Here is a 10,801-nt window from a genome sequence, read left to right as displayed (position 1 = left end):
TGTATATGGATACTCCACTATAGTATAATGCTATTGGTTCTGTTTATGGGTTTTGTGCAGCGATTTTTCCAAGAGGTACCTTTATTGGTCTGTGGATTTTTGTGTAGTGGTTTTTACAGGATTTGGCATATGGGTGCCTGTATAGGTGTACATGCTTTTGTTTACTGGTTTTTACAAGGCATAGACCTACGGAATATCCATTTTTTTATGGAAATTTGGCCAATGGATATGCATATAAAGTTTTGATTTTCGGCTATGGGTTTTTACTGGGATTTTGTTTATAGTGCCTACAGTTCTACAGGTTTCTACAGAGATTTGGCCTACTCGTATCCGTACAGTCGTACGGGTTTCTGTTTACAGGTTTTTTTACGGGTATTTGGCCTACAGGTACCTATACAGCCGTGCAGGTTTCTTTCTATGGGTTTTTACGGGAATTTGGCCTACGGGTACCCGTACAAACGTACGGGTTTCTTTTTATGGGTTTTTACGGGTACCCGTACAATTGTACGGGTTTCTTTCTATGGGTTTTTACGGGGATTTGGCCTACGGGTACCCGTACAACCGTACGGGTTTCTTTCTATGGGTTTTTACGGGGATTTGGCCTACGGGTACCCGTACAGTTGTACGGGTTTTTGTCTATGGGTTTTTACGGGGATTTGGCCTACGGGTACCCGCAGAGCTGTACGGGTACCCGTAGGCCAATTCCCCGTAAAAAATTTTATGGGTTTCTACGGGGCATTTTTAGCAGGGGTATGTACACTAAATACGTTTAAAGCACCTTCTTTCCTCATTTTTTTCACGGGACGATAGAGCGCATCGACCTTCCTTTTAGTGCAGTGAGCCGTGCGCACATGTTGTAGCAATTCACTCTTTTGAGTGAACACTTGGTCGCAAATATTACAAGAGTGTTCTTTAGAAGGCTTGATATGGGTCAAAGCATGACGTTTCAAGTCAGAATTTCTTGCAAATGCTTTCTGACAAACATCGCAAGTAAAACTTTTTTTTTCGGTATGAGTTTTCATATGTCTGGTTAAACTCTCCTTGCGGGTAAAGAATTTAGAACAGATGGTACAGACCTAGGAAAATTAAAGGGGAACCCTATAAGTATACATCTTTTCAAGGTGTATGTTACATATTATATAAAAATACATCACGCAAAGTGTAATAAAAATTTCTCATCTACCCCAACTATTTCACATAACGCGCTTAAACATAACAGATATAACTAAACATAGTTTCCTCAAGATTTAAATCCTTTCGCATTTAACTCAAAGATATGGAAAAACATGAAGTGAATAATACCCTGAAAGCGAGCAGTTAAGTGAGAACCTTTACAAATACGGAAACGATCGCTGATAATGATCAGGTAGAAACTCTTCACAAAAGGGTCACGTGTGCAAAGCTGGTTAAAGTCACAAAGCAAGATTGCCAATTGTATCGTTACTTAAAAGATAACAAATAGAATTCTTCTACCCCAAAACAAGAATATATTTTCAATAGAAAGTGTGTATCTAAAATATTTAACTAACTACCGATATTTTTTCTTTTCTAACATTTAATGTATACATGGATTTACGTTGCATTTCAAGTACTGAGAAACATAGTTATTTCGGAATTTAAGATTCATTCATGTCTTAAGCGTGTAACGGAGAAGGATTATTGTTAACATACTGCATTTTCTGATACCGTACCGCTACCCTTCTTAAAACACAACAACTTTACAAATTATATGCAATACATAAAACTGAAAATGTAATATAAAAATCACAACTATACACATGTAATTAAATATCAATACCTCTTCAAGAAACATTTATCAGCGTTAACTAAGTTCACGTTATAAGTTTAAACTTTCGAATGAGGTACTAAAACTTCAAAATATACACTGATACTAAAAATTCACACCGTAAATCATGTAAAACATACCTAACAGACTGAAAAACTTAATCTGTAATAATCCATTTTAAAACTTTTCCCTCACATAAAAAGTCCTGAAGGAATGATCCACCCTAAAATAATTTTTGCAAAATAAAATATTTTATATATAAAAAAAAAAAAAAACTTACATGTTCCGGAACCATACTGATTATCAGATCTCCAGCAACATCATTTTCAAAAGTTGACATTTTCAATTTAGAAAATATTAATCAGGAAGACTTGCTCTTTCCGAGATTGTCGAGCGAACTGACTTCTCCCATTTCTGACACAGCGTTTTATAGGGATTAAAGAATGTTCTCCAACATTCCAGATTTGTGTAATCTGAACCAGGATAACCCTTTCTTTCGAATACAACTTCAACTTCTATTAACCCTTATCATGATAACGTGAAGTCTACAACGCTTATCAAGGATCTTCCTTCACTTCTGTATGTATTGTCAAACTTGGAATAGCAACAACCTTAAGATAGTACATTCTTTCGCATATGATTATCAGAGTTTTAGAAATTTTCCATTACTCTATCATGATAAGTGGATGATGCTTTTAAGATTACCCTTATGCATATATGTAATGTCAAACTTAAGAATAACAACTCTTTCAAATAAGTTTTCAGTGATTATCAGAGTTTTCCATTAACCTATCTTACCATGATAACGTAATATACATATGACGCCGGACAGACTGTCCTTCCCAAACAAGACAAGACAAGAATGTATTACGATAAGTGTTGATGAATTATATTGGTGAAGATATATTTTTATGTATTAATTTTAAAAATATAAGAGATTCTTTAAGGCAGGAAAAAATTGTTCATTTATTTTGTGATAGGTTTTTTTGAATCGAAATGTTATGAAGATTATAAAAATGCATTGATATAAGTACAGCTATTCTATTTAAATTTATGTGTTTGGTTGATGTTATGACTATTTTTTTTTCTTATGTTTTTAATAGAAATATATTGAAATTTTAGTTTTAATTTTAAAGCAAACATGTATATCAAATGCCAGTAAATGTATATTGCTGTTAATTTGATATTAACTAATGAAAGAAAATTCCAAGTATATTTTATGTATAATACAGAAATTTATTAAGCTTCTTGGTGAAATGAATGTTTTTCATAACATTTAAAAACGATGTAAAACAAATATTGATTGTAGAGAGAAGAAAGAGTCTATATGTAAAAATAATAATTTTATTCATTTAATAAGGTTCCCATTTTTGTGGAGAACGTATATGTTTTACAGATTTAACATGCAATCCTTTTTTTTTCATATTAACATCATGATTCTGTAAATTTTCATTTTTGATATAGTCCATTGGCATGTTGATTTCAGTCAAGGCTTTTAAAAATTCGCTTTTAGCAGGAATATTAATCTTTTTCTTTTTGGTTGTAAAAAGGATATTGAATAAGTCTATAATATTTGAATGCTTAATTTTTTCCTTATGATAAAGTACCTCGCCTTTATCATTCCACTTAAGAATATCAGGATGTCGCTTTAAAATAGCTAATGCATTTTGTGCTTTTCTTCTCATTCGTAAAGGTACACTGTCTAAGATAACAGTAGAATAATCAGTTACAGTCATCTGTTTGTCGCCGTCTGTCACAGATGAAGGGGCTTCTTCCTCTTTCACTTTCTTGATCTCAGCTGAATCGTCTAAAGAATTTTGTGAGTCGTCTTAAGGAGGTTTAAATGGTGAATTGTATTCCTTTAAGTTCAATTTCTTTTGTAAAAGTTCATAATAACGCACTAATTTCTCACGATCGTGAACTGAACTGTTTAAAATATGCATCATGGCTTTATCCAATTCACTTAACTGTTTATCAGAAATGGTATGCTTTGTCATTATCTCTTCTGGAACTAACACATATTTCTTAGTGAACTCCATTGATTAGTCCTGTAAGAACACTGAGAGCAGCAGGAATCAAAACGTTTAGAAAACCTCCTTTTTGTAAAATTAATTTTCGTTTCTTCACAAGAGAAATCTTACGATTTCCTAATTTTCGTAAAGTTGTTTTATGCTTACAGAGAGACTTCTTTTGTTGGTCCGACAATGGAACGTTTCCTTTGAGTATGTTTAAACTACATTCGCATATAGCTTTTATGCAATTGATATTAATTTTCTTTAATAGCTGTTTTCGTAACTTTAACGGACAAATGTTTAACAGCTGTAACTGTCTTAGCTGTTTCTTGACCAGCGTCATTTTATAAAATAATGATGCATTTTATAAAGCTGTTGTTTTTATTATTTTTTAATAATGTTTCATTTGATAAACATACTGTACTTGGTTAGGTAAAATTTGGGTGCGTAAACGTAATTCTTCCGGAGTTTCACTGCGCAGATCAATGAATAAATAAGAAAAAGGTTTCTTGGTTGCATCTTCATATACTTCTTGAAAAAACTTTAAATGACGCGGAAAGAGCTGTTTTCCTAAATGTACGATTTGACTGACATCTCTTCTGTTTTTACACAAAATCAAATAGTGTGCATTTAAAGTCACTTCACGCATTTCTTTTCCCTTGTGAAAAAAGTTTTGTGTGATAAAAATAACGCTTAAATTTAAATGATGACTTCCTTTTGTAAATAAGTTAGTCAGACGTTTATCATTCCCACATTCGCTCATCAAATCGTCTACGATGAATAATGTGTTGGAACCTAAATATTCTTGATATTTAATTGGTAAACCTTCGACAAAAGTAACATTCGGTATATCATTATACAGAGGTTGGTAAACTCCATAACACCATACTACTTTATCGGGAATCGTTGAAAACATTTCCTCTTTATACTTTAACAGTTCTCGTACAAAATAGGTTTTCCCACATCCAGTGGGTCCCGAAATCACCATTGTGAAAGGATGTTGTAGCTTTGGAAATTCCATATTAAGACAAGACACATAATGTATAAAGTTTAAATGTATTTATTGATAGAAAGAAGATATTACATGAAATTTCTTGATTACAAAATTATATACTTTAATATCATTAGATATATGTTGAGGTATGAAAGATAACAATATATCATTGAGAGATTGTCCACGACATTTACAATGTAAATAGTATATGCAATATTGACCACATACTGCTGTTACATTAGTTTGGAGAGTCATCGAATTAAAGTCCATCTGTGGAAATCGTTCTGCATACTTGGCTATCGGTCCAGGAAAATAGGATGGGTCATGTCCATAGGAATCAAAAAATTCCAAATGCTGTGGGGATGAAATGTAAAAGGCTAACCAGTGACTACCGGATTCAGATGCACGATCTACATTAGCTATAAAGCAACTTGGATATTTCTTGATCTCGATAGGGAGTCGATCACTTGCAAAAACTCCCAGAAATGCTTTTCGTGTCTTTGCATTCTGAGAGAGTGCTCTGTTTATTTCAAGGCTGTCCATTGCTTAATTAGCAAAATCGCATAGTACATGACGAGATTTTGTTATTTCAATCACGTTTTGAAATTCTGCATAGACTAGCACCGAGAGAGCTTTAGCAAATTTAATTTCTACTCGCAAATTACCTTGATGCTGTAAGTTAAAATGAGATCCATCACACATATCTGGAGTTAAATCGAAAGCATATAACACATGTCCTTTCACAAATTCTTCTCGAGATAAATAGATGCCTTTGTCGCGATTAAATCCAGAAAATAAACTGTGGTAAGCACGCACATAATGATTAGATTCGAAATCAAGGTCCATTGGTTTACATGGAACGGGTTGTCCATCTACATAAATCGATATAAAGTTGACATGATGATGGGCAAACAGAAAGGGATTCATTGAATATTGTCCATTCATTGCAGCATTTTCTACACAAGTAATAATGACTCGCTTGGGCATCAATCCTAAAAATACATTATCTTGCATAAAAGACCAACTTCCCTTAGATACTGAATATGTTTTGCATAATACTCGATCTATAGGGTATTTAGCAGAACTTTTTTCCAACGCTTTTACATGTCCGAGAGAGACTCCAGGGTTTACTTTTACTTTTCTGATAAACAAAGAAGCATGATCCAAGATCACTTTATAATCGGCATCTTTCTCAGTAGAAACCAGACAGAAAGCAGATTTACTACGCACCATTTTAATTTTCATATCAACTAAATTTAACATGAGTCGATTTTGTTGAAAAATGTCACAATGTAATTGTCCTATCAAATCCACACTTTGACTGTTTTTTATAAGTTCACCGCGAGCTTTTAGTCCAGCATCCGCATCTTGAGCTAAGACATCTATTTTATTAGGTGAAGTGTCTTGGAAAAATCCTTCGCAGGTGAGTAAACTTTTCTTTGCATCTTCCCCATAATTCAATAATGTTTCGATGAAGGCTCTATAGGGATAGGTATTTGTCGCAGATGAAATGTTTCTTTCATTTAAACTTACATCTACTTGCGAAAAGAGAGAATGTAAAAATAAATTTACAGGGGCAATCGGTTCTTTGTCTGTTAGATTGGATCCGTCTGCCTTAACTACTTTAACTTTCACGTGTATACAAGAAGCAGCTAGATCAATATAGTCTTCACCACTGCCAGAAATATTAAATTCGATAGGTCCTCCATCTCGTATATTTGCGAGAGGGTGATATTCCACAAACTGTCCTTTTTCTATAGCTGTTTGCGTAGGAGGAATGGTAAATAAATCTAATTCAGATTTGACGCAAACGGGAGAGTCTCGATGTATATACGAAGTCATACTTTTTTTTTAAGAGAAAATATCCTGTGCTTTCACTTTCTTTGATCGGTGAGAAATGGTACGCTTTTTCCTACGTTTCTGCTTTTTATTGACTCGTCCAGAACCAATCATGTTCTTCACTTTAGTAGCAGCTTTATCCGTTAATATATTTCCGGCTTCTTTCAGTCGACGCTTAGCAGCCTCTTTTACATCTTGTCCTTGTGATACATCATTTAACAAATTCAGTCCACTATGCCATACTTGTTTTCCAATTGCTTTGGCTCCTGATTTAATAAGAGGTACGGCAGCGCGAAAGAAGGATCTGAATAGACTCCCTAATCCGTATCCTCTCTGATAAAGATTACGTTGATAATAATTCAATCTATGTCCTGTTTGTTGTACATAATAATCTTCAAAAGATTTTTGACAACACTGATAAGGTACATACATTATGACAAGTATTTTTGACGGAAATGAAGTTTCACGTATGACCTTCCTCGTTCAAATGGCGTAAATGCTCCCATATGCGTTCTTATATCGATTTCCAAAGTGTCTATCATTTTCCGATTCACAGGTAAATAATGAGGTCTATCAAATAGTGCACTCACCACTTCTCCATCGCTACCAGTTACTCTTACAATTCGAAGTAGAGGAGCTAAAACATCTCCTACGATTTGAGGTTCTACAATATCCGTATATATCATTAATACACGATAATGTGCACAGGGGTCGGCTGCAAAAGGAAGTGTTACGCAAAAGGAAGTGTTACGCTCGGAAGTGTTACGTAGAAACTCATTTTCACAAATGATTCGGATACAATATTTTCTCACACTTTATATCGAGAGTAAATTAGAAGCTGGAATTCATTGATTGAATTTGTCGGGATAACCGCGATATTTTACAAAGTATTCTGTCTGTTTCTTACGCATACGTTTCTTTAAAATTTTTTCAATGCGATATTCCTCTTTCAGTCTCACTTTCTGCAACTCTTGTGCATAAAACGTTCCTTTTACTGAGTCTCCAAGTAAATCTTTAATTATATACACGGCTGGATGTCTTTTAACACACTCTGTCACCACAAATAGTTCTTCCGTCCAATTGGTTTCATAACCTTTTTCGAAAGTAAGCTTTAGTTTGGAAACACGTACCACATCTCCTACAGCGAATATACATTTAGAAACGTTAGAAGGATGATCTTCATACAAGGTAAACCATACATCACTCTCATTTTCTGAATTGACTTCTATGGGAGCTCGCTTTATACTTGAATGAAAAGTAGCATTATAACTTTCTATTAATTTGTCCAAGACATCTACATATTTATATGTATTTCGAGTCGTAAAGTATTTCCACATTTTTGTTTTCAAAGTGCGATTAAACCTTTCCACCACGGATGCTTTAGTAGTATTGAATGTATTGAAAAGTTTAACTTGATTTCTTTTTAAAAATTTTATAAACACTTTATTTTTAAATTCGGTGCCCTGATCCATTTGAAGTAATTTTGGTTTACGTTGGCTCATTATTTTTTGAAACGCTTTCACAACATCTTCTCCTCTCTTTTGTTTCAGAGGAACAGCCCATGCATATTTGGATAATATGTCAATACAGGTTAATATATATCGATAACCATCATTATGATCACGTAAATGTGAAACATCCACTAAATCAGCTTGCCATTGTTGATCTATAGAATACACGATTACTCTATTCGTTGGAAATTTTCGGCGAATCGGCTTATGAAGCGTGTACGCATCTACTCCCTCTAACCATATTTGAATCTCTTTTCTGGAAACTTTAGCTCCTGCAGCACGATGTAAAGCTTCAACACCACTAAAACTTGCAACATGAGCCGGATCCTGATACGATAAATTCATATTCATAACCTATTGAATTATTCTTCATATGGATAATGATAAATTCCCACTGTCGTTAAGACGTAGCGTAAAATCAATAGGAATTTTATGAAATTCTGTAAAAATATAGATGGATGATAAAATAACACATAAAACAGTGTATAAACACACCGCAACGGTGGCTTCTCCTGGGGCAGGCATAATTGCAATTGATGAGCTGATTCAAATTCCATTTTCTTATATAGGCTTTTTTTACCTAAATCTAAATGTATCTCGTCAGCTTAATGGTTAAAATCTTCAAACTACTGAGCTGGTGAGATATTTTGTTTGAGAGTTCAATTCTATATTTTGAATCATAGAACATTTAAAAAAAGAAATTTATAAAATAAATTAGTTTCTTTTTCCGTCCCTAGAGGACGCCATGAGTAATTCCTAAACAGATTATTTTCATTTTTCATCCCTAGAGGACGCCATGACCCCGTTGCCAATTTAAAAAAAACTAACTTTAAATGAAAAGCAGGAGGTCTACAACTCAATCAGCAATCTACCAACACCTCAACTCCACTCGTGACCACGCCTCCTAGTGTGATGACGTTGCCTTTGGTCCCGCCCTCTGTGTGACGTCATTGGCCACGCCCACACCGCACACCGCATGCAGCAGAACCCGTGTTTTCTATCTACTCCCGCCAAATCGCCAAACTCCTAAATCTGTCACATTACATAAAGTCCTTAAGAACACTCCTGATGAGAAGATAGCGTCACCTTGTGATTTCAATTAATATCGCTGATTGGATGAGCACCATGACGCACACATATCTATAAATATGGCTTCTCCTCAAGGTATCAAAAAACTTGCAACAATTTTTTTCCTTTCTGTACTATTACGACCAAACAGCTATATCAGTTATTTGCGATGCTCACCTTTTCCTACAGAAAAAAACAAATATACTTAGGATATTCTTAACTAACATTTTGTTAATTATTTGAAGTACTTACTACTTTACTGATCCAGGTTTTTTTAACATTGCTTGTCTATTTCTAATCATTACATCCTTCTTCGTCGACTGATGGCGACTAAGTGAAATAGCCCATTCCACCCTCTCGATTCTTCTTGTCATCCTTTTGTTGTTCCACACATTCTTTTAAGCTAGAGAGATGAAAAATTAGCAACCGCCTTAGCCGGGAATCGAACCGCGGACCTCTGGAATACCGGCCCAGCGTGCCACTACACCACGAAGGCACGCTAGGGAAGTGGGAGAAATACCTTATATACTCCTCTTTTTAAAGGGCGACTAGTGTTTTAGGGGATTTAGTCGCCAAATCCTGGGTACGGAGAATCATCAACCACAACTCTTTTAGTTCGGGCGCCACTTGTAGAGTCTTTAGGTTAATTGGAAGCAGAAAAGATGAAAAATATGCAATCGCCTTCGCCGGTAATCGAATCACGGACCTCTGGAATACCAGCCCAGCGTGCTACCGTTACACCACGAAGGTACGCTAGGAAAGTGGGAGAAACACCTTATAGTACTTACTTACATTTTCTAATGAAAGATTTCGGTCTTGAAATTTCTATGAATATTTGAGAATTTTTATGTCATATGTCCCCTTAAATACTACTCTACTTCTCATTTGTATTTAAGGCGATTCTAAAACTCCTTCTTGTAGGGAGTTGTAAGTTGAAGCTAGGAAAGACAGGAAAGGCGAACTAAATTAAAATAACCGTCATAAAATTAAAATGTACCTTACAATATTAATGCATTTAAGAAAACGAATGACTTGTGCTTCTGTCTGTACTTCTGTCTATACTTACTGTCTGTGAGATTATTATTTTACAAACTGTAAATGGCCGAAATGATAGCTAAATGAACGCAGAGTTTCAGATTATTTCTCACATCAGACCGAATTTGTTCGCATCATCCATTTTCAGATACATCTACACCTACTGCTTCATCTTCTTCCGGCGGTATTCGTGTGTGTTCGCTTAAAGAGACCGCAGAACATTGTACATAAAAAACGTGAAGTACGATGATTTGTAACTTTTCCTGAATTTACATATATTTAAACTGATTTTTTGATATCGCGAGGGTGTGTACCTTCAAATCGTTTAATATGTTTCAGCGTAGGTTTTTCTGTTGATTAATGAATCACTTACTTTAGAATTGAATCATATTATTTAGCACACTAAAGGTAAACAAACATTTTAATAACAGAATTATTTTACCTTGCATTGTCAAGAAGATTTAACTTCGTGAAAATTTAAGTATTTCTAAATATAAATCGCGAAAAGTAGTTAGATATTTGTTATCAGGATTATTCTGTACTAAGTGAACGTGTT

At 34.5% G+C, this 10,801-nt stretch overlaps 1 protein-coding gene across 1 annotated transcript; it reads right to left on the bottom strand.

Annotated features, from left to right (window-relative positions):
• Nucleotides 1-5,338: 5,338 nt before the first annotated feature.
• On the bottom strand, nt 5,339-6,634 carry LOC146996992 (uncharacterized protein F54H12.2-like). The gene is made up of 2 exons (XM_085819731.1): nt 6,133-6,634; nt 5,339-6,042 (listed from the first exon to the last, which is right to left on the bottom strand). The coding sequence occupies exons 1-2, from the start codon at nt 6,632-6,634 to the stop codon at nt 5,339-5,341; spliced, it is 1,206 nt and encodes a 401-aa protein (XP_085675857.1).
• Nucleotides 6,635-10,801: the final 4,167 nt, after the last annotated feature.

Source organism: Stegodyphus dumicola, chromosome 6 (assembly GCF_044657685.1).
Source record: "Stegodyphus dumicola isolate Sdum_Otavi_A_Nest chromosome 6, ASM4465768v1".
In the NCBI taxonomy this organism is placed as follows: Eukaryota; Metazoa; Arthropoda; class Arachnida; order Araneae; family Eresidae; genus Stegodyphus; species Stegodyphus dumicola.
This window is presented reverse-complemented; position numbering and strand designations above follow the sequence as displayed.

Bases quoted from the DNA above. Each gene is read 5' to 3' on its own strand.
- LOC146996992 (XM_085819731.1), bottom strand. From the start codon at position 6,634: ATGACTTCGTATATACATCGAGACTCTCCCGTTTGCGTCAAATCTGAA. The intron at 6,043-6,132 runs GTGAACTTATAA...TGTTAAATTTAG, and splicing joins TGCTGGACTAAAAGCTCGCG to TTGATATGAAAATTAAAATG.